This window comes from Podarcis pityusensis (assembly GCF_964106645.2).
Source record: "Podarcis pityusensis genome assembly, chromosome: 6".
Lineage (NCBI taxonomy): Eukaryota > Metazoa > Chordata > Lepidosauria > Squamata > Lacertidae > Podarcis > Podarcis pityusensis.
In genome coordinates, this window is record NC_138030.1 from 66,232,541 (window position 1) to 66,256,658 (window position 24,118).

The 24,118-nt window shown below is 40.7% G+C and overlaps 1 protein-coding gene across 1 annotated transcript in view; it reads right to left on the minus strand.

The window, feature by feature from the left end:
* Positions 1–24,118, minus strand: part of PIGK (phosphatidylinositol glycan anchor biosynthesis class K) — a 108,808-nt gene that overhangs the window by 18,227 nt on the left and 66,463 nt on the right. Inside the window, exon 10 of the mRNA XM_081009003.1 lies at positions 6,899–6,974. Coding sequence (XP_080865129.1) covers positions 6,899–6,974 — 76 coding nt within the window. The remainder of the gene's footprint in view (positions 1–6,898; positions 6,975–24,118) is intronic.

Sequence of the window (24,118 nt, forward strand, 5' to 3'; positions counted from 1 at the left end):
CAACGGGAAGATTTTGTTCCAGCTACGTGGAAGGGGTCAGTTCTGAGTGAGCTGATTCCCAGGAAGGATTGTTCAACCATTTAGCTCAAATTAATGAAAGTAAAAAGAGAAAAGTGTTACGAGGCCTTTGTTGTTACCTCTAATTTGTGTGCACAGGTGAATTAGAGCATGGGCGTAGCCAGGATTTTTGTTGGGGTGGCAGGAGGTTTTTTTGGGGGGGGGGCAAAACTGACGTGATTGGTCAGTTAGTTAAGTATTTCTATTGTTTTACTTGATCTAGGAGGGGAAGCTGCCCCTCCCTGCCCCCCCTTGGCTACACCCATGAAATAAAGGGTGTGTGTGGAGTAGGTAAAGCAAAAGACCATGAGGAACAATCCTCCTTCCTTGATCTTATGCAAAGTCCCATAGTTGATTTAACTATGCCTGACCTTCATTTTAGCGAGTTCCTGGGGATGCAGAGAACTTTGCAACAATCTCTACCATCAGTGCTACCTTCCCTTTTACCGTATTTTTCGCACCATAGGACGCACCGGACAATAGGACGCACTTTGTTTTAGAGGGGGGAGAACAAGAAAAAAAAAATCTCCCCCTCTCTGCCCAGCGCCCCTTCAGCGAAGTGGCAGGAGGCGCTGTGCAGAGAGGGGGAGAACTTTCCCCCTCTTGTTTTCCCGCTCTAAAACAAGGTGCCGTTTAAGGTGCGTTCAGGCGGCTATCTTGGAAGCCTGCAGAGCGAGAGGGGTCGGTGTGCACTGACCCCTCTCGCTCTCCAGGCTTCAGGTTCCTTTCGACTTGCTCTTTGGGGCTGGCGGGGGGAAGCCCACCACCAGCCCCAAAGAGCAGTTCAGGGAGCAGCGGAAAGGCGCAGCGGAGAGGCTCCTGCCATAGCCGTGCGTCACCTCTCCAGCCAGGAGAGGGTCGCTGGGCTATGGCTTCTTTAGCCCCGCGCGCGCTCTCCCGGCTGGAGAGGTGACGTGCGGCTATAGAAGCTCCTGCCATAGCCGCCCGTCACCTCTCCAGCCGGGAGAGGGTCACAGGGGGCTGCTTTAGCCCGGCGCGCGCTCTCCCGGCTGAAGAGGTGATGGGCGGCTATGGCAAGAGCCTCAATAGCCGCGCGTCACCTCTCCAGCCGGGAGAGGGTCGTGGGGTGCTTCTTTAGCCCCGCACGCGCTCTCCCGGCTGGAGAGGTGACGCGCGGCTATAGAAGCTCCTGCCATAGCCGCCCGTCACCTCTCCAGCCGAGAGAGGGTCACGGGGGGCTGCTTTAGCCCCGCGCGCGCTCTCCCGGCTGAAGAGGTGACGGGCGGCTATGGCAAGAGCCTCAATAGCCGCGCGTCACCTCTCCAGCCGGGAGAGGGTCGCGGGGTGCTTCTTTAGCCCCGCGCGCGCTCTCCCGGCTGGAGAGGTGATGCGCGGCTATAGAAGCTCCTGCCATAGCCGCCCGTCACCTCTCCAGCCGGGAGAGGGTCACGGGGGGCTGCTTTAGCCCGGCGCGTGCTCTCCCGGCTGGAGAGGTGACGGGCGGCTATGGCAAGAGCCTCAATAGCCGCGCGTCACCTCTCCAGCCGGGAGAGGGTCGCGGGGTGCTTCTTTAGCCCCGCACGCGCTCTCCCGGCTGGAGAGGTGACGCGCGGCTATAGAGGCTCCTGCCATAGCCGCCCGTCACCTCTCCAGCCGGGAGAGGGTCGCGGGGCTATGGCGTCTTCGCTCCATAGGACGCACACACATTTTCCCTTCATTTTTGAAGGGACAAAAGTGCGTCCTATAGAGCAAAAAATACGGTAGTTTAGAACTCTTACTCTTTAAAAGTGTGATTATGTTGGGATACTCTTTTATGATTGCCCAGTACTTTAAAAATATGTTAAAATTACCCTTAATGCTTTATAATAAATTCATTCATTTTCTATAAACTTTTGTGTGGGTACACGTTCCTTGGGACCACACACACACACCACTGCTTGATTTGTCTCCAGCTAAATATCGTTTCTAGGGGAGCATGTTTTTGAAACCCTGTCGGTGGCAGTTTCACATTGGTTCCCCAAACACACAGGCCTACCAGTCCCCATGTTAACAGAGGTAAATCTGTCAAGGGTAATGTATGACAAACCATGGTTTAGAGAGATAACAACAAGCCATCTGCTCATACATTCCTTCACCAAATCCACCCTCCATTTGTGTGAATCATCCAAATCCTTAATGACTTCAAGGCCAGCATCAGGTTGAAGGAGGGAAGGAGTCTAGAAAGCTCCCTGCCTAGTCTTGGTGCTGCAAGGAAGCTTGACACTTCTCTTGTGATTAGCACCGCCTGTACCTAATGTTTCCCAGTGCCACCTCTCCCCCTGTAGTGTTACTAGGCCAAGCCACAAGGACAGGTAAGGGGTGTTGAGCAAAGCAGAGAAGCACCAAGCGGCTGAAGCCTCTATCTTTATGAGCCTAGAATGGCTCTGCCCTGAAATGTATTAGTGACTGCAACTACTTCTGTCAGTACTTTGATTGGAGTGCTGTGCAAAATTTTAATTCCTTTTTTTTTTTAAGCAAGGGGTGGTAGTGGTCAGGATTGCCACTGCTGGGTTCTCCACAGCACATGAAACTCTTGGGAGAGATCAGCTGGGGATTTGGAGTAAAGTGTCACCAGCATGTTGGCAGAACTCAGCTCTATTTTTCCTAGTCACATGAGGATTTGGAAAGGCTGAACCTTGTTCGGTAATTGGCTGGGTGGGGGGGGCCAATACCTTGAAATCATTGATAAAAGGCAGCATATAAATAGTTTTAAGCAAAATATCTCACAGCATACAAGTTTCTAGGAAAAGAAGTATGCTTGCTGAGGTGGGAGGGGTGAAGCACGCTAACATTGTGCTGGCAAATATTTAGATGGCCTGTCAGCAGTTGTTACTTTAAAATCATGTCTAATGTAGAATAAGATTTCTCATTCACTGATGTTTGAATTCTTCAGGGGATTTTATCAGTTTTTCCAAAGCATTTTACCTCCAGGTTAACTGTTATAACCAAAGCGTATCAGTGCTTCCATCTAGCTGAAACCTGTACTGCTTTTGTTCACTCATTAAGCTCTGTGCATGCTTGATTAAAGTTTTAAACACCCTTAACTGATTTTATAAGAGAGGAATAAAAATCTATAGTGTGCTAATCACCATTTTATTTTCAACAAATTGAAGTGAAACGAACCTATTAATGTGTAAACAAATGTATTCTGACCCATCTGTGTTGGTGATTAACAAAGTGGGAAGAAAGTGTGACTATTCCCCACCCCACCCCCAGAAAAACCTAAAATCTTGATTCCCAATTCAGGCTTTGAAAGAGAGGCTGATTATCTTTAAGCCAAATTAACCTCTGTTAAGAAATGTCAAGATATAATTTCTTTTAGAAATCTGTTTCTGTTCTCTCCCCCCCCCCCCCCCAATCTCCCATTGTAAGTAAATTCAGTCATTGAGTTGTACCGCTGATGCAGGCTTCCCAGCAGACGAACCCAGCAAATGCTGACAAGGTTAAAGTGGCAAGTACTAATGCATTCATGCAAGGCTGATAGACATCACTTCCCATTCATGTGGGAAGACAGGCATTCCATGCCCAGAAATCCTATCCTAATTTCTTAGTGAGGAAGATCTTCTATTAAAATAATAGCCCACCACCTAAAATATTGAAAGCAAGTTGTTAAGGTGCCAACAGAGTTACTTTGCATCAGGACATCATTTGAATGTAGACAGACATGCACAATGATACGAAGATAAGTTTATACTCTGAAGCAGAATAGTAATATGCTTTACACTGAGAGCCTATACATGTCAATTCTGAAGCAAGCCCCATTTAGCAGGTAATTAGTAGATGCATGAGTTGCAGGTCTGAACCAAGAGGCAAAGGAAGAGGAGATCAAACACTGCTTCTCTGTATGGACCAAGGCTAGAGCAGAGCTTCCCAGAAACACATTCCCTTATATGCTTATAGTAAATATATCATCCATTTTTGCTTAAGGGCTATCATCATTTTCCAGGGCTAGTTACATTTTCCAAAATGGAAGCTATCTATAACCCCAAATCAGGTTCCCCACGCCTGATTTAAAAAGAAAACTAGAGGAGCTACTATTAATGGATTTCCAATGACAATGAAGGGTTTAAATGGGGGAAGGAAGGGTGACATGGGCAAATCACTGCGGGATAAGAATGCACCACAGATTTGCCAAATAGATCTTTCAGTAACCCATCTACCGCAACCTGAAGTCACTACCACAGAAAAGGGATTTTATACTGATATTTATTAGAGGTTTAAATTAAAATAAAATTAGTAGACCTGACACTGATTAAAACATTCCCTTAATCAATAAAATTAATTCCTCCGAATTTCTAGTGATGTTATATTAGAAGGTCATAGATGTTATCAGATTCTGTTTAAGGAAAATACAACCCAACAGCTGAGCAAGGCCATTGACTTAATTACAGCTTCATTTTAAAGAATGTCCTCAAATGGAGTCTCCCCAGTATCAAGGTTACTGAGAAGAGATGTTTCAAAAATTTCACCTGATCTGAACTCGCTACAGGCTTCCATCATACTACTGCGTTTACATGAAGCAAAAAGTAAACAATATTTGTCTGAGAATTTGATGGGGGTTGTTTGTTGTTAAATATGAAAAGTGAAAGCCAATAATAACAATAAACATTTGAAATATTAATATCAAATTAAAATAAATTAAAATCAAGTATTAAAATATAGGGAAACTCTTCAAAATAAAATTATAGGAATTCTTGTTTCGTCAAAGACATATTTGCTATGGCTTAGAACTGGGTTTGGCCCCAAAAGCTGTTCTTTACTTGACAGAAGAAACCTTAGAAATAATGATCCATAATGGATTTTTACAACAAATAAACACAGTACAGATTTATTAGAAAAGTATGCTTGCTAATGATTTAACCATAGACCCAGCTGCAGTGTCACTTTCCAAGTGTTAAAATGTTATGACAAAAAGGGGCAATGTTCGGCCTAAATTGAAAAAAGTGGTGATTTGGAAGCCACAATCCCACACAAAAGGTAAGCTCAGCAGTGCACTGAAAATGGGCCTCCGTTCAGTAATTCTGAGTTTATTTATTTGCTCAATGAACCAACAGTCGCCAGTAACCCCAGAGAGGTTTGCACTGATAGAAATATGAAACAATACAATAAAATACAAATCAAATAGAGTAAGAGCAATTCCATAACTGTAATACACAGAAAAGAGGAGGAAAGGAAGCATCAAATTGTTCATCAGTGCTTTAAAAAAAGCTGGCTATAAGAAACCATCTAAAAATTATTCACCCCACCTTCAAAATCCTGCTAGAAGGACGTATTGACCTGCTTCCTAAAAAATTAAAATGAAGAGGCAGACAAATCTCAGCATGGAGGGATTCCACAGTTGTGGAGCCACCATGAACCTCACCATGAATTAACCCGGCACAATTTCAACCAGCAGCTATTTTATAAAGGTTTACTTTTATAATATTTAGCTTTGTATTAGTTTTATATTGGACTGGGCTAACATACCCAAGCAAGAAGGTCAAATTAGACAATTTTGCCAAGACTGTATGTAATCTGAGTGAGGGTTTGCTCGAGGAAATGGTCAAAATGCATGAAAACCACGTTTCTGATTCTGTTCAGTGAAGTATTCCATCGCAATATGGCACAAAGCAGCCAAACGAACCCAGTGGGGCTGTATTACTTTCTTTGTGCTGTAAAAATATTACTGTGACATTTCATCTGGTCAACCATCTTAAAGGTTAATTCTGTTTCCTGTATCAGATATCCCTTTAGGTGAACTGTTCTGTGCAGTTCCTATTTACCTATTCCAAACAATCCTCAAACTGTTTCATTGCTCTCTCACTGTTAAGAACATATTGACTTACTGCCTGCTCTGCTGTTTAATTCATTTATGCCGAGAGTCAGGCATGAAGACAGAATTTTAAATGTGACATTTGCAGGCTGCTGGGTCATTTGAAGCTCTGACAACACCAAGGGAGTTCCTGACATACAAACTGGTCCTGATTTCCAATCTTCCATGTTCTGAACACATCAGATATTCTTCCCGGAGGTGCAGATTTCAGCCTAAAGTTTTAAATTTCCTTTGGGTTTAACATCTTGCAGAAAAGGCCTGTACACTTGAAAGTTTTAAAATAAAGCCCTTGTTTCCTTTAAGCTAAAGCTGGCATTGCCTCCAGCGAGCAAATTCAACAGCAGGAAGCCACTTTGATTGACAAAGATATTTGGAAACAGACTTACAATAATAATTAATACCCAGAGGAAATTCCAAGCAACTTTGACGCTTGGTGGACTTCCATTTTTTTTCCTGTTGATCTATCCATGTTCAAAGACAGCTGCATCTGAAAGCCACAGCTGTAGATAATGGGCCATTTAGATGGCAGCAGCGGTATCTGGCCTAGCTGGGTAGCAGTTAACTGTGGTAGCAACTAGGATGAAATACCTACATGCAAGACACTCCTTTTTTTGCAGTGACAGCAACTGAACTGAGAGCAGATTAAAAGTACTCAAGCTGGAGACTTACTCACATCTAAGTTCAGAGACCATTTTCCTGTTAAGTCTTGCTAACAGCAAAGAGTACAGATGTACATTGCCTTGAGTAAGCAAGTCAGCAAGATGCAAACCTTTCTTAATAGAGCGGATCACAAAAACAAGTATTCTTATTCAAGTTTCCAACACAAGCAGGAGTCTACAGAGTACGGATTGCTTAGCCTCTTCTGCTGTGCTCTGAATAGTAAATTGCTATCTAAATAGAAATATATGCTCTTGTACAATTAAATATTAAATAGAATATAAACTAGTAAGATTACCAAAAGTGTTTTATTGCCAAAAGTAAATACCTTACGTATTCTTGAGTATTAACAAAAGAAATAAAGCAGCATACCTGATGTATTATTTGTGCTACAGGAAGTTGTTCTGCATATTTTAATGCCTCCGTTGCTACTTCATCCACAGCATGGCTGGGAAAAAAGAGAGATTTTAATGAGACACTGTAAAAATTAGGAAAAAGATAAAACCCAATGGCAACTCACTTGCTTTTAGGCATACAAACCCAAGTCCCCAATCTATCTCAAATTGCACAGCTATTATTTTTAAATGCATTACATATTCGAATGCCATCCACTTCTTTTGAGCCTACCTCTCTCCGTTTTTTGGTCACGGTTTAAATTCTTCATAGCTATAATACTAGCTTTAAGTCTTTCTGTTCCACATAAAAATTTGCAAAGGTCAGGTCTCCTGAATAGCCCAGAGACTTGAGAAATGGCACAGGCACATGTTTCCATATTTCATTTGATTCCCATCCCACCCCCTGGCAATTGAAATGCAAGGAGCTGCATTCTGCACTCCAACATTCAACAAACTTGTGAATGAGATAATTTATAGAAATTGATTGTGTATCCCCCAAACTGATTTTCTATGTTGGAAGGCTGTTAGAAAATGTTCTAGATAAGAACAGAGGTGTTTTAGGATGCACACCTATTGAGGAAGGCAGAGGACATAAGGAAATAATACTTGGCTGGTAAATTCAGCCAGGAGGAATCAATTTCCAGCAGTAAACTGGTGCAAACCCAAATCTGATCGGAAGCATTTTCCAGATAGGCATCTCATAACTCTATCTTTTCTCCAAAATAAAAGCTTGTTTAAACATGTGACTAACTCTACATCTTGTTTGGCTATCTTTTAGCTACTGAACTGTCTAAGTACCTGAAATTAAAAGTAGAAACCCCTCCAATTATTATTATTATTATTATTATTATTATTATTATTATTATTATTATTATGCTACCCATCTGACTGGGTTGTCCCAGCCACATTTCAGTCCTTTTTCCTTCCTGTGCCAGGACTGTGGGCAAGAACCCTAAATTGTGGCAACATTTTGAAATTTGCAATCCTTTGGAGGGCAAGAAAATAGGTTTCTATGTAAAATACAAGTGTCAAGGCTTTGAGAGAGACAAGTTAGTTGGAGTGAAGAAAGACCAAGGCAAAGAAAATGAAAACCAGGAACAGCACACTTCGGACAATTTCTTTGTCCATTCATTAACTAATCTTATTTCAGTGCCTTTGGGGTTTTATTTTTTCCTCGTATATAATTTGGGATTTGCCTACCACTCAGAAAAGAAACACCCGACCAGTCTCTCTTTAGGACGGTTATAGATTTTAAATGCAAGCACCAATCAGGACTTTGGAATTGCAGTAATCAGAGTAATGTTACTAACCACTGTGTGATTTCAAGGTAATAACTGCCATGATAATAGACATTCTTGCACTCTGATTGGCTACCAACTATTATTAGCCTACCAGGACAACAATATCTGCATTTTGCATAGTTATTAAGAAACAACAGTACAGTGATTATGTAAATCAAGTGCTCACAACCAGAGTATAGGGAATTTCCACAGCTGTGGGTGGGAGAAGAGGAATGAATGCACAAACATTCTGGATTATTCATAAAATCAAAGCCATTTTATCAACATAATGAAGATATTGAAAATAATTATAAAAATGCCTAGTGGTGTCTCAGTATATGAGAACCACAACCAGCCAGCAAGTCAGCTGCACAAATTAAGCTCTCCTGAGGTATATATAGAGGATACACACCAAAAAACTCAAAAAATATGCCCAATCCTCTTAAATATGGTGAATGTACACTTAAAATGACTGAGTCCTCAGTATGCCGAATTCAAAAAATGCCTATGAGCAACTTTCTATGGCCTTCTTATCATTGGGGGGGGGGGAATTCTTGAAAGATCAGGACAACCATTTCATGGGTTTAGCGATTCATTTTCTAAATGGCCCCCATGCTGTTAATCTAGGAAACTAGAAAATCAATATTACCCACTGCACACTTCAATGTTGCATGCAACTGGGTGTATCTGTGTATCATTCAGACAGAAGGGCACCACATTCAAGATAAAACTTTGCTTTTCAGTGTTGCAATAAGACTTATGTATACCCAGGAAGATCACTGACAGGTGTAGTATCAATTATCCAGCAACAATGGATACATACGTTCCTCTATTCAAACTCATATCTTTAAACACTGTGCTTAGGGAGAAAATACTAACTGGACTTTCAAATAACATTCCCATGATCTTCAAAACAGTTGCTCTACAAACTAGAAGAAATTCTGAAAATTGCACTTGGCTGCAGCTGCCCGGAACATATAAAATTACTATAAACAAAATACTAATGGGGGAAATATGGTTTTGCCTTTTTTCAATTTACTTTGGACAACTGGCAGCATTTGGGGTATAGCTAATATACCCCTCTCTCTACATTGTCATTCCTTTTTTTTCTGACGGCAATAAAATCTTTACTAAAAATTCTGTGTGAGTGTGCACACACACGCACATATCAGTTTCAAGACAGGCATTTTTATAGGGTGCTATAAAAATCAAAATGAAGCTTTTAATTAGGTTTTTTAAAAATAAAATGACTATATATTCATTAGAAGTAACTATTTACATTAATGTCCTTGCTCTGCATTCCTGAAACCTAATCGGTCAATTTACTTTCAGGCTATTAACACATTTAGTTGCTTTAGAGATAAACAGAATGTATTCTAACATAAGTGTCCCTAAAACAATATTAAAACGTCTATCATTTATTTATTTAAAAAATCTGTATACAGCTATTCATTAAAAATCAGTGATTTACACCAACCATACACAGATACAATCAAAACAAGGTAAGAATTTAAAATCAGAGATCAACTATTGTCTGTTAGAGAAAGATGTTTTCTTAATTGCCTGCATAGATTTGGTGGCATGGAAAAGTTTGCACCAATTATTTAAAGGCTTAAAAAGAAGGCACCTGCCTGACAAGTCTCCTTATCACAAGCCCATGCAACTCTGATCTCCACTGATTTTTTTTTTTAAAGAACAAGTTCAGATGTACTTTCTAGTTGATGAGTCTTTTCAGTCAAATGAGCATCTGTTGCCTAAATGCCGCATGAATGAAGAGTCCGTTAATCTTGAAAGAGACTCCACAACCAAAATTGCTCATACTGCTGTATGAAAACCCTCTGGAGGTGCATTTTAGCATAGCAAATGCTCACTAATAATCAAGAGACCCACAGAGAGTTTATGAAATCTGAGGATTCCCAGTGACTGAATTATGTCTCAGAACGCAGAACTATTCATTTGGGCAAGTACAGCTGGTTTAAATTATTTAGGAGCGACACCCCACAATATATCATTAAACTTTCCATATAGCATTTTGTATATTTAGTTCATTTACAACTTTCGCAAAATATAGACTTAATGAAGTCTTAGCAGCAGCAGCTCTCCACAGTGTACTAATATTACAAGATCTTGCCTGAGGCCTGCTACATTCCCACTTGCCTCCACAATTATTTTGGCAAGGGACACAATTTATTTTTAGACTAATATAAGCTACTGCTGCTTTTTTCAAATATGCCCCCATACCCTACAGATGCCAGTCTGAGGGAAATGTCTTAATGTAAGCAATTTGTTCCTTTACATTTAAATACATTATCACTCACTACTGTAAATCAACACGGAGAAAAACAGCTTATAGAGAAAGCCTTTGACTGGTCTCGCCAAGAGCCGAGGGGCAGGTTTTAGGCAGGGACTTCAGAACAAGATAAACCCTGCTTTACCAGAGGGTTATGACTGGGAAATAGGCATTATCCCATACCCTAAACACTTTGTTGAAATGTGAACTGTTAACTGATTAAATGCTCTTCAGTTAATTAACTTTCTTGATTTAAACCGATTAATGCTATGATAGCAAATACCTTTGACACCTCTGGTTCTATAACTCTATTCATTTTCATACCAAAGTTTATTTGTGAGTGCAAGAATCGAGTGTAGAAAAAGCAGTGTCATACCACTTTAAACAGTTGTGCCTTCCCACAAAGAACTTTGGGAGCTGTAGTTTGCTAAGGGTGCTGAGAGTTGTTAGGAGACTCCCGTTTCCCTCACAGAGCCACAATTCTCGGAGTGGTTTAACAATCAATCCTTCTTTGAGGTAACTGGGAATTGTAGCTCTGTGAGGACAGAACTCTCCTAAAAAGGCACAGTGCCCCTAACAAACTACAGTTCCCAAAATTAGTTGAGGGATGCCATGAATGTTTGTAGAGGTTTGACACTTTTAAATATATCATGCAGATGGGCCTCTGATTAATTTTGGATCAATTTAGTATGAAATGGTCCCATTTTTCAAAATAACTGTGGTGCTTTCTGTTGGCCAGTCTTGGTGATTATCAATAGAACATTTCACAGACAAATGATTTGAGCTCTTTATATTGGTACCCGGACAAGAAGCATTTATAATATTGAGTGCCCCTTGATTTGATGATAACAGAAATGAATCAAAAAAAGGCACACATATAAATGTGTTTCCTTATCTAGCTGACATTCAAGTCAAATATTCTCCATCCAGGTTACATTCAATTTAAAAACAATTTCACAGACCCTTGATTAATGACAGGGACTGGGAAACAGAGACAGGACTGTCTTGCCAACGTAAACATCAAAGGCTGGGTCTGATGAATATTAGGTTTCTCCCTTATCAAACTTCCTAAGCATGAAAATTGTAGATATCCACAGGTGGTAGATGGAGACATCCATGCATTCTGGGACAACAGAAACTTTGGTGGACACTGTTGGGTAGTTCCATTCCACCTTTTGTTGCAGACATGGGAATGTAGCGTGTCACATGTCTGTTTACATTCCAGCACGGTAGATTGGGCGGACCATTCTAACCTGTTCAACCAGGAACAGGCAGGATTTAGAAAGGGCCACAATACGATAGGTCACTGCATGGTACTACAGACCCTGGTAGCTAAATATGCAAAAGCGTATAAGAGCAGACTCTTTGTGGCCTTCGTTGACTTGACATCTGCCTTCGACTCAATCTGTAGAGATAGACTATGGAAAAAATTATATGAAACGGACATTGACAGACGACTTTTAAAAATTCTCAGAGAGTTACATACAGACATTACAGTCAAAATCAGAACTGGGTCATCGGGAACTCTTACGGACCCACTGCCATTGGGGAAAGGGGTCAAACAGGGATGCCTGCTAGCCCCATTTCTTTTTAACTTTTATATAAACGACATTGTTCAGTACATGGCAAAGTACAAGTCATCGGCTCCAGCCCTTGAAGGTAAACGCCTGAATATTTTGCTATATGCCGATGACATGGTTTTAATGGCACTCACCCGAAGAGGCTTACGCAGCATGCTGGAGGGGATCGCAGCCTACTGTTCCCATAATTCACTAAAGATAAACCATGACAAAACAAAAATTGTGGTGTTCACTAGAGCTCGCCACACCTTTAGATGGTCCTTAGATGAACATGTGATTGAACAGTGCCCTTTTTTTAAATATCTGGGTGTTACATTCCAGGCTACATCTAGCTGGCTAGCCCACTTTAAGGCTGTAACCATCCTAACACGAAGAACAATTGGTGTTTTGCTTAGTTTCTTCCATACCAGGGGAGGACAATTGGTGATCCCGGCATTAAGAGCTTTTGTTGGGAAAGCTATTCCCCAGATGTTATATGGGATAGAACTCTGGGGGTGGAACCAGAGGCTGTTGGAACGGCTTGAAATTTTGCAAAACTACTATCTCAAGAGGATTCTAGGCCTTCCTCAAGGAACCCCAGCAGCTTTCTTGAGGGTGGAGGTTGGTTTACCCTCTGTGTCTGCCAGGGCCCACTTAAGATTCCTACGATTTTACATCAACCTTGCAAACACTTCAAACACCTTATTGGCCAAACAAGCCTTTGTATCTTTTCAAAAGAACACCACTTGGCGCCAAAACTTATCTGAGATCCTGGTTAGATACACCCTACCGGAGTTTAATATCCTCAAACGGTGGAGCCCGGACAAACTCCGGAAATGGATCCTGGAGAGAGACGCTCTGTTAGATACCACAAAAATACAGATCCCAGGGTCCTCCCACTGGTTTCCCCGACTGAAAGCAGTCAAAATCTGCGCCAATTACTTGGCGAATATCACCAATCCCACTCTTCGGAGAGCCTTTACTATGGCCCGTTTTCAAACCATTCCTACGGCCTATCTGTCAGGCAGATATGCAAAAATCCCAGTAGAGCAGCGGATATGTCCTTGTTATATGAGAACCAAAGAGGATCTCATACATTACATGTTGTATTGCCCCATCTATTCGGCCTTCAGGGATGCGATGTTACAAACTATTCCCAAATCAATAGTCAACTCTGAGGACCAAGTAAAGTTTTTACTGGTGGACGCTGATCCACGGATTTCTCACGTGGTAGCGGTCTTTGTGGTGAAGGCTATGAAAACTAGGGTATGGTTCCTGGATGAAACGGTGAGGTCCCTCCCATTGCTCTCCTAACCTGTTGTTGTATCTTCTTCCCTGAATGGTGGGGTTTATTGGGTAGTTTCCTTGCTGGGACAGCATAGCATGAATTTTAGCTTACTTTTATAATCTTTTTGTTTATCTTTTAATAATGTTTTATGGTATTTTGTGTAAAGGCATGGACCTCACAAATTTAATAAATTTGTTGTTTTGAGAACATTCCAGCACAGACTGCTGGGTCTCGTGAGCGGAACTTCCGCTCAGTGTATTGCTTTTGCTTTTGAGTCTCTCTCTGAGAAGACAGCAAGGAGAGACGACATGTTTCTTTGTTCTCATTTATGTAAAATAAATCCAGTTTTAGTATGTATCCACAGCCTCCAGCCTCTTCTGTTGTGCAGTTTACTTTGCTACATATAGTGTGCTTAAGGCAGCAAGCTTGAGTCGCTGATTTACGTCGGAGCCAGAGTCAGAAGTAGGCAGAGGTTGGAGCACTGCAGAATCTCATAACTTACTCACCCTCTGTGCCATCCCACTCCCTGACCACAGACTCACACACAAAAAGCCGAAATTCCCAGAAAAATGGTCCAGAAAGCAAGAGTGAGCCCACAGCATCTAGAGGGCCTCGAATTGACTCCAACATTAGCTTAGGCTAATCAAGGTTGCTTTCAAGATTTGAAACAAACTGGAAAGCTGCCCAAGGGAAACCCTGGTTAGCCTTAATGTCAGTTAACGTAAGTGCTGATGAATGAATCACCTAAAGAGTCATGGGGTGGAAGTCATATTCCAGAAGAAAGGAAAGAGGGTCATACAGCATATGATCCACTCACAATTGTTCAACCATGGTTAAGCAATCAGGAGTGTTAACATACGCACCAGTCCAGCATAATGAAAACAAAGTAGAACACATATTTCCAATGGATCACACAGGCTAATGAACATGTCATTCTGAAATGGACTGAGTCTATCTTATTACAATGGTTATTTATATATCCTATTTGGTTTGCTCTAATGGAACAAATCTCTCAACAGTAAAACACAGGCAAGACTGTTTAAGTGATGCAATGCTACAAGTGTGGAGGAAATGGTGCAGTTTTATGACAAGAATCAGGGTTTTTAGAGTACAAAAGAAAGAGGAATTGAAATGACTTTTAATTATTAAATCTATGTATCCCACTGTCTCAACCATAAATAAACTACCGGGTGGTTGTTGCTTTTATTTTGGCCATTATTAATAAAAACAAAATGCCAGCACTAAATGAGAAAGTGCCATCAAGGTTTCCCAGAAAGCAAAGACTTAAAAAGCACTGTACCCGCTTTAAATGAATAGATTCAAAACCTGAGCATTGAAAAGTATATTTACAATAACCAGATGACAGGAAATGAGGAACTGGGCTTTGGTTTAGGGTAACTATACAAAATAGTGGTGACTGCTTAATATAAACAAATTTGAAGTAAAAGAATGCGTGTTGAAATGACAAAACCACATAGTTTTTGCCCTTGAAAAGCACACACAGTCATACCTTGGGATAAATAGGCTTCAGGTTGAGCACTTTCAGGTTGCGCTCTGCCACGACCCGGAAGTAACGGAGTGTGTTACTTCCAGGTTTCGCCGCTCACGCAGATGGTCAAAATGACGTCAAGTGCATGCGCGGAAGTGGCGAAACGTAACCCGTGCAAGCGCAGACGTGCTGTCGCATCTTACGTTCTGTTCGGGATGCGAACGGGGCTCCGGAATGGATCCCGTTCACATCCAGAGGTACCACTGTACTAGCTAGGTACAATGAGAACAAGCTGTAGGGAGTCTCTGAGTCAAGTATTTCCCTCCTTCCCTTTTCTCATGGAAGCTTTCACTGCTGCATTTGGTTAACTGCTGCTTACCATGTTATCCAAACTGACAAACTGTAGTTGACATTTATTATAGTTAATTAAAAACTAACTTCAACCCATGGTTGCTGAAACTGTCTGGTTTCAACTAACCCTAGTTAATGTTAAACCATAGTTCCGGGTTTAGATGACACAATGAACCGTGGTTAACTAAAAGTGAAAACCAAAGTGTTGGAACTCTTCCTTGCGGTGGAAGGTAGTGCAGAGAAGCCCAAGGTTCAGCACGACAGCTCACCACAGCCAAAGAGAGAATCAGATGCTTACCAGTGTATTCTACTTCTAAGATGTGTTTAAAGTCTCCTATGATCTGTTCGTCTGCATTATTCATGATGAAACAAATAGAAACATTTGATCATAAAATGTGTGTTTGAAAACCTCAGTATTATCCAATAAGAAAAGGTCAACTGTGATAAATCAGTTGTTAAAAAGAATCACACTGTAGAAAATGTAATTTACTCCAAGTTAGTTCAGATTTCCATATTAGAATTCTGCTGCACCTATGAGGGAGAATAATTTGAGCTACTTTCCTGCACTATGCAGTGACAAAATGGACAGCTGGTAGCTTACCTTAGGTGACCTTGAATGACTATCTAGCAGAATGCTAATGTGAATCTTTTGGAAATCCTTACAGTGGAGCCTGAAAGTCATGTCTTTAATGGGCAAACAATTAGTGCATATTCAAAGACAAAGGCAAGAGATATGGTTGTTACGATAATATGTAGGTTTTTCACAATCCATAAATACAGCTAAGCATACCAAACTCTACTTGTAGGATGATCTGCAATGACCCTTCTTCACAACACTTTAGGCCTCATCACACCTGATCTTTAAAATTACTTCAATCCAAATAGGTAGCAAAAACTGCTATATATTCTTGTAGGCAAAAACGTATTAAGTGGAAGAGAAATCCAGTTTTTTAAAAATAACTTAAGGTTATAATGAATTTCCAAGAATAACTAAGGAGGTCCTCCGGTGTGTTCCTTTACATTCTGATGTTCAGTTGGTAAGGATACAGGACAGGACCTTCTCTGGTGTAGCACCCAGGTGGGAAATTCACTGCCCTGGGAGGTTTAGTTGCTCTCCCCTCCCCACATTACTAACAATCCACATATACCTTAACAAAAAAAATTATGGCAAAATTTCAAGTTTAGCTGCTGCATAGTATTTTTCCTCTCATTTATTATTGGCTCTTCAAAAATTTTATTGCTGCTTTTCCATTTTTTATGGCTTTTTTTAAAGTTTTTCTTAGTATTATTGCTGTTTTTACTCCATTTACCTCCTTTTTTGTTGGAGGGGGACATGTAACTTCACAAAAGAAACAAATAAATAGCCATCCACCTATCAATTGGGGCATTTTCATGTTTACATGCAGAATTAAGATGACCATGCTCTGAAGGGAACAAGACTTCTGTTTCTTTAAGAAGGCATTGCAGAGGCAAACCTCATCCTGGAACATTGGAATGATAGGTAAAGCTTCTCCTATAGCATCCCTTTCCCTTTCAGGATAAGACCAGTGAAGGTAAAAGCAATGAATTTGCTTTTTAAAAAAGCATATCATTAAAAGAGAATCCTAACCATGCACCTTGAAAGAACCAGTTCTGATCAGGTGACATGGCTCACAATGGAACGCACAAGGGGCAGAGACTTCATTAGAGATTTTCCATTTAAGATCATTTGAAAGGATTTTTTGAACACCAGTTTTGTCCTAGTTTCTTAAAATGCATGCAAAGACTACTGTTTCTCAGAAACCTAACTCACAAAATACTCTGTCAGGATTTTCATAAGCATTACTAAAAGTGAGTTCACTTTTTCTTTTTTCCACTCCTGAACTCTCTAATCTGTGATTTGGTAATCTCAATAAAAATGGACCTTTGGAAGTATTTCCTGAGTAATCTGACAGAGCATACATTTCCCATTTTCTAATCCACTAGTAATTTCCTATCTGGAGAACTACAAGCAATTAATTTCTGCCAATCCATTTATCCTTAACCAGCTCAAGCTCCCAAGATAGGACAGAAAGCCACAGAACACTATTTTCCATCAGTAAATAATAAATTCACCTGCACTTTCCACTTCTCAGAGTGTTTTTAAAAATAAAATCAAACAAAAGGCTCTGCAAAATTATAGAAGTAATCTGGATTCTCAACGGCCACATAAGAAAACCAGTATAATCAGTAATAAAACCGAATGGTACTTTAATAAATCAGAATTTGCTGTTGGAATTGGGACGGCTTATAAGATGTTCCCATCTTGGTTTGAGGCTTGCTTATTTGTTTATTTTTAAAGTTTAAGAGTGTAAGACTATACTTGAAAAACAACAACAATATGGTGGGTATTATTAGCGCTGCTGTGAGTATATATTGATGCATTGCTATGCCAGCATACTACTCCCTGGTGCACCTCTGTCAGTATAAGGTCAAAAACAAATAATAATATTATAATAATAATTTATTATTTATACCCCGCCCATCTGGCTGGGTTTCCCCAGCTACTCTGGGCGGCTTCCAACAGAATATTAAAATACAATAGTCTATTAAACATTAAAACATTAAAAGCTTCCCTAAACAAAGTGGAAACATGGGTGGGGTGAAGGAATGATAGAAAGGAGCACACTTACACCAAATCCTACGCTGCTTCAGACTCTGTTCAGCTGCTTCAGACAAAGCCAATTTTTAAAAAATCACAAAGGATTCAATGGAGAGAGAACATATGCATACACACAATAAATACAATAGTGTACAATACTCTCCTACTCTCCTGTACCAGCCCTGCCGACATACCTACTGATAATGCTGAAGTAACTCTGCACCCAATTCACTACATTCCAACACGCACAGAAAATTCCTCCACTGATAGGGTACACGGCCTAGGGCTACTATCTCTGCCTGGCTGGAGGTCATGTACATTTAGGAAGTACACAGAGGAGAACTCTGGTGACAGAAGCTAAGGGAAAGGGGCACTTTGCACAACAACCTGTCTCCAAGACACAGAAAGTAACTTCCTTCCTTCCATGTTGTGTGCTCAAATAGCAGTGTGTATATATGTGTGTGTGCGCTTTATAGGGGGAGTTAAGCCACAGTGTGTACAACTTTCCTGGAATCCAAGTGTTTTGGTTACTGCTGCCTGCGCTACAGACACTTAGAACTGACATGGACCCTACGACCATCATCAGAGGCCCTTCTTCATGTGCCTCCTCCACGAAATATGCAGAGGGTGGCAACACAAGAACAGGCCTTTTTGTGGTGGCTCCCCATTTGTGGAATGCTCTCCCTAGGGAGGCTCGCCTAGTGCCTTCATTACATATATTTAGGCGCCAGGTGAAAACGTTTCTCTATAACCAGGCCTTTGGCTTATTAACGTTCTATGCCCTTTTAAATGTGTTTGTGGGAGGGGTGTTACTGGTTTGTTTTGTTTTTGATTTAGTGTATATTTTGTGATCTCATTTTGTATATTTATATTGTGAACCGTTCTGTGATCCTTGGATGAAGGGCAGTATACAAATTTAATTTTAAAAAACACACACGCACAGGGGGGAAATCTCATGCCGCTGTCATGCCGGCTAGGTTGTGTTGTAAAGGTAAAAAAGTAAAGGACTCCTGGACGGTTAAGACCAGTCAAAGGAGACTGTCGGGTGCGGCACTCATCTTGCTTCAGGTCGAGGGAGCCGGTGTTTGTCTGCAAACATCTTTCCAGGTCATGTGGCCAGCATGACTAAACTGCTCTGGCGCAACAGGACACTGTGACGAGTGCCAGAGTGCATGGAAACGCCATTTACATGGGTTGGGGCAAGGGCCTGTTCTCACCACTGTGAGTGCATTGACTCATTTCCTGGCTGAGTGACTGACATGAGGGTGTTAACACCACTGCAACCTGTGAACACTAGGGGAAAGCAGTGCTGTCACTGATATTGGTGGTGTGGCTGGTGGTGCTATTCTGCTCCCCCTGTCACAGTACATTTCAAGTCCTGTGTTGGAGGTATATAGGGTATGATGCCCATTAAACCAACAATTTGCCAGATTAAGTATCCTGGCATAAAGGATTGCTCAAATTATTCAGTAAGGGGATCCTAGCCGCACTCACTTGAGATGAACTCAGTGCAGAGGACTAGCCTGCACAATCTTCTTCACTGAAAAGTACATTGCTCATTGATTCACTAATGTGGGATGCTGAAGATCGGAGCCTTGATTGTGCCTTCCTCAAGGATCTTAGTTATGTAACTGCAGGTGCCAAAATGTGAACTGCAATAGTGGAACATTTTCATGGCACTTATTATTCCGCAGGCAGGGGAGACCAAATTTAAAACCTGGAATACAATATAATCTAGCTGTGAAATCCTTCCAATGAGATTCTATTGGTACTATCGATTCTATCACTTCAATTCCCCCCCTCCCTTCCTTTCAGAATGTAAATGAACTTGCTCCTTCATAAAATCCCAAATACTAGTGTCAACTTATTTTTCCCCTACTACACAAGAAAGTCACAGTTAGTTAGATTCATTTGAGAATGAAGAGATAAGAGTACTTAACTCTAAACTGGTTAGAAAGTTTCAGCATTAAACAGATCCAAATCAGCCCAAAGCGCATTCCCTAGAAATACTGCAATGCTTTACCAAAATGGTATATACCGTGCACTAGTGGGGAACGATTTCCTTCCATTACAAATGCATGAAAGGAAAAGATCTAAGGGTTCAAAAAAACCAGGAACATCAGAATAAATATTGCTTATTAAGCTTATATGTGCAAAAACTCTTTGCGCTACTCCTTGCACTGGGGACATCACTGGGAAAAGCATATCACCAATAGCACTGTACTAGTTTAAGTATGTAAGTATTGGAGAAGTGATGAGAGCTGGCCTTCGTGCAGTCTTCATTTTCTTCTCCATTAGTCTGCCTTCATACCACAGCATAAAACTCTTGCACATGAAATAGTAGTACTTCCGGAGGTGGGGTGAAGAAAACTGGGCTCTTTATGGTCCCAGAGACCACCACCTAAAGATGATGATGTAACATGAATCTCAAGGCACTGGAACTACTGTACACTGACAGAGGGTAGAACCAGCCAAGCCCATCTGTCCCCCCACTCATTCAAGACACAAAATGTTGCTGTGGCTATAGCAGTGGTTCTCAAAGGATGTGGCACACCACACTGGTGTGGAAGGTGAGGGTGCCAGGCGCGGACGGAAGATTCAAGGACAATCAAAGAAACGTTTAAACATTTCAGTATAGTATAGTACAATATTGTATAGTATCAACATTTTTTATTTATTTGCAGAATATGGATAGATACATTTTCAAAATGAAATGGCCTTCATTTCAAGTGATTGCACCTTAACAATGAAACACAGGAGTATGCTACTGGACTCTTTTTGGATACACAACCAGAAACAGTTTCCATGCCTCTCTTCAAGAGCACTGGCTATTCATCTACAGTTCTCCACGATATGTTGTTGTGAACAGGGATTTCAACTCTGACAAATACGAAGGATCAGAAAAGAGAGAATTCTTTGTGTTGATGAGATGAGAGTTGGTTTGTCTCAAATTAGACCGTATATAAATGAGATTACCCAGCAAAAGCAAGCTCACAACTCTCACTGACTGAGTTTGCATACATGCTTAAGGTAAGAGTCTCACTTATATTTTGGGAATGATTCCTGTTCTTATGTAGCTGCATTGTTTTGTATTCTGTGTTATAAATCGAACACTGCCAGGAGTTGCTTCTTTTTGTTTTCTGGTGTATTTCTTATCAATAAAAAAAAACAATCAGTGTGGTATAAGCGAATTTTGGCCTTCTACCAAAACTGGTCCTTAAGACACCCTACAATGGCCTGATCAAGGTTCAGTTCAGTGAATGTCAAAGATGCTCAGTAATATCTCTAAAAGGATACTACTGGGCCAGCTCTGAGGGATGAAAACTAGCATATTCAACCTTGCATTCACACACCTCTTCTGAAACACAGGTTTTACAACACAATACCAAAGTGGTAAGAAGTAAACCCATTGGAGTTTAGAACTCCATCTCCTTTTGCTGTGCAAGTCAAGAAATGTTGAATGCATATTAAGATTTCTAGTGTGTGTGGATGGTGAATACTATGTAGTACTATAAATAAATCAATAAATAGAACATTAAAACAAAGCAGATGAAATACTGTGCTAGTGTGCAATTCAGTACATGGATTAAAAGTTTATAAAACTCATTTGTGTGGTCTTTGTGCTTAAGTGCTTTCCTTTCTGAGATGCGCATCTTCAATACACTGGAGAGGAAATGACTTTTTAAAAGGCACAAACAGCATTTAGTAAGCTAAAGAACACCTACCCATAAAACCACAGTATGCAATTTCCAAACATTCAGACTCAGCAAAATCAAAAGTAGTTGCTTCCAGAACAAAGCCACACACTCTACTTAAATATAGTGATCAGACCAAATTATATACATTCAAACTTCAGTCTTCAGGTAGAAGCCTATTCAGAGAAATGAACACTCACCCCCCCCCCCAAAAAAACCCTAGGAAAGAATCTATTTTCTCCTATTGTCCTCTCACTCAGAAAACAGCTTGACTGTTTATGTCCTTGTGCAGATAAATTCCAAGTGGGGTGAAGTACAGAACATTTCATCCCAAATGAGAACTATGGGCTTGAAAATATATTTAATGGCATGAACCCTTAACTGTTACTGCTTTTTCCTCCTGTACAATTAGTATTAAACTTAACATTTATCTTTTTCTGACAGCAGCTCCTGCCATTAAATGAAATCATGCTCTCTTACTAATGTGGTTACAACCCACAGAGCAGTATATTAGCAGACCTGAATTACAACATTGCACATGAATGGCTTCTAGTGGCAACAAACAAAAACAGTTTTAAAAGCCTGGAATGTCAGGCAACACACACAGCATTCTAAGACCATAATGCACATTATTTCTTACACCCACACCTACCCAACATATATATATTGTGTAAGAGAGACGGAAATGTCACAAATGACATACAGAGGCCCCAGCAACAATCAAATTTTCTGTGCTATTCTTAATCACATAAAATGTGTAAGTCTCTTGACTGCATACAGCATGATTCACAAATAATGGAACAAGTGGAGCCTGCGTAGTGAAGTAGTTAATGTCAGACTAGGACCTATGGGACTAGGGCAACATCTGTCTAATCCCTAGTTTAAAAACTCATTTTTGTTGGAAGCTGTCATCTTATAATTGCAGAATATTACTATCAATAGCTATTAAGGAAGCAGTACAACGTCCATGAAACAGCAGACAAATATCCTATCTCAGATACGGACAGTGGTGCACAAATACTCCTATGCATACCAGATTCATATGCCCCTACCCACTCAACAGACAGCTGTCACTATCAAAGTTTATTCTAAGGCAGGATCTACACATTGTGGCTCGGGACAGCGGCTATTTTGCTAGGTTTGGCTTTCTTGTTACCTCCTCTACAGAAGCAAAATGTATCCCTGCTACATCCGCTACCAGTTGAGGATTTGGGAAAGTGATTGTTTCTTTTACAAAATGGTGTGTTGCCTGTGTTTGCAGCAATCCCTCCATTCCACCCCCAAACAATGATGCTGATTCCCAGCATCAGATGTATACAGGAATAATTTTGAAAGAGTAGTTTGGCCTGTGTGTGTGTGTGTAGGTAATTTTTAGAAATTCAGTATTCCCAAGGGGCAGCCAGGGCAGACAACAAACGCCAGCAAGCTAGGGGAGCTGGCTGTAACCTGGAGACTCAGAATAGCCACTGCTGGTTCATTGTGGCTCCATTGCTTAGGGACCGTTCTGAGCTGTGGCTGTTAGCACACAGCAAGCCAACAGCTTATCCTAGGCATCTCCTGTGGAAGAAGCGAGGGTAGTAGCATCATCAGTTGCTCAGAGCTAGAGCACATTAGCCACTCAACAAGCCAAGACAGCATCCTTCTGTATACCAGCAGTTGGGAATCACAAATGGGGAGAATGCTGTTGCACTGATGTGTTGTTTGTGGGCTTCCCATAGTTATCTGGTTAGTTGCTGTGGGAACAAATGCTGGACTACTTGGACCTTTGGTCTAATCTAGCAGAACTAGAAACTAAACTAAAGTGAAACTAGATACACATAAAATGCCATGATTTTATAAACTTCCACTAGGATTAAACATCTATTTGCTGTTGACAACATTGCAGGTGGACTTGTCGAACCCTGTCACAATAGCCCAGAATGGTTTTGGGATTTACTGTACCATAGAGGAACAATAAATGAATCTCAAAATGAAAAGGGTCTATGATGCAAGTCAGTTAGTTAGTTACTTTTATAAATAATACAACAAGAATTTGTGAGAAGTCTGCTTTTACAGATAGGATGCCAAACCTTGATAACTCTGAAAGAATATGAAGATCCAGGAAGCGACACGATCATCAGGCACTGACATAAACTAAAGTTCCTGTCTCCTTGGCTGTGCTCCTACCATTGCAAATGACACAGAGTTCTACTGGGTGCATGACTTAGCTCAAGCTGGTGAAAAAACAGGCCTTAAGGACCAGAATTACTACAGAGTATGCTTTTCCCATGAGTAGGCCTTTGGTTCTAAAACAATATTTTTAAGTTGTAGCCCTTAAATTTCAGTAGGTGCAAAATTCAGAAGAAAAACGTGGTGTGATAGAAGGTTTGAGGGCAAGGCTCTCAAAAAAGAAACAAGAAATAGAAAGACGTGAAAATTGCTTGCACCACCTGGTGGATGCTGATTGAAACTGGAAAACAAATGAATTTTGATGTGCTTATGCTGGTGACCTGAAGGGTTTTTGAAATATTTCAACTCTCAATAAAGGATGGCAATATGAATTGCCTTGTATTGTCTATAATAATAGTAATATCACCAGCAAATAAAATGACTGCTTATTGCTAGTCTGAGAAATAATGTCATTGA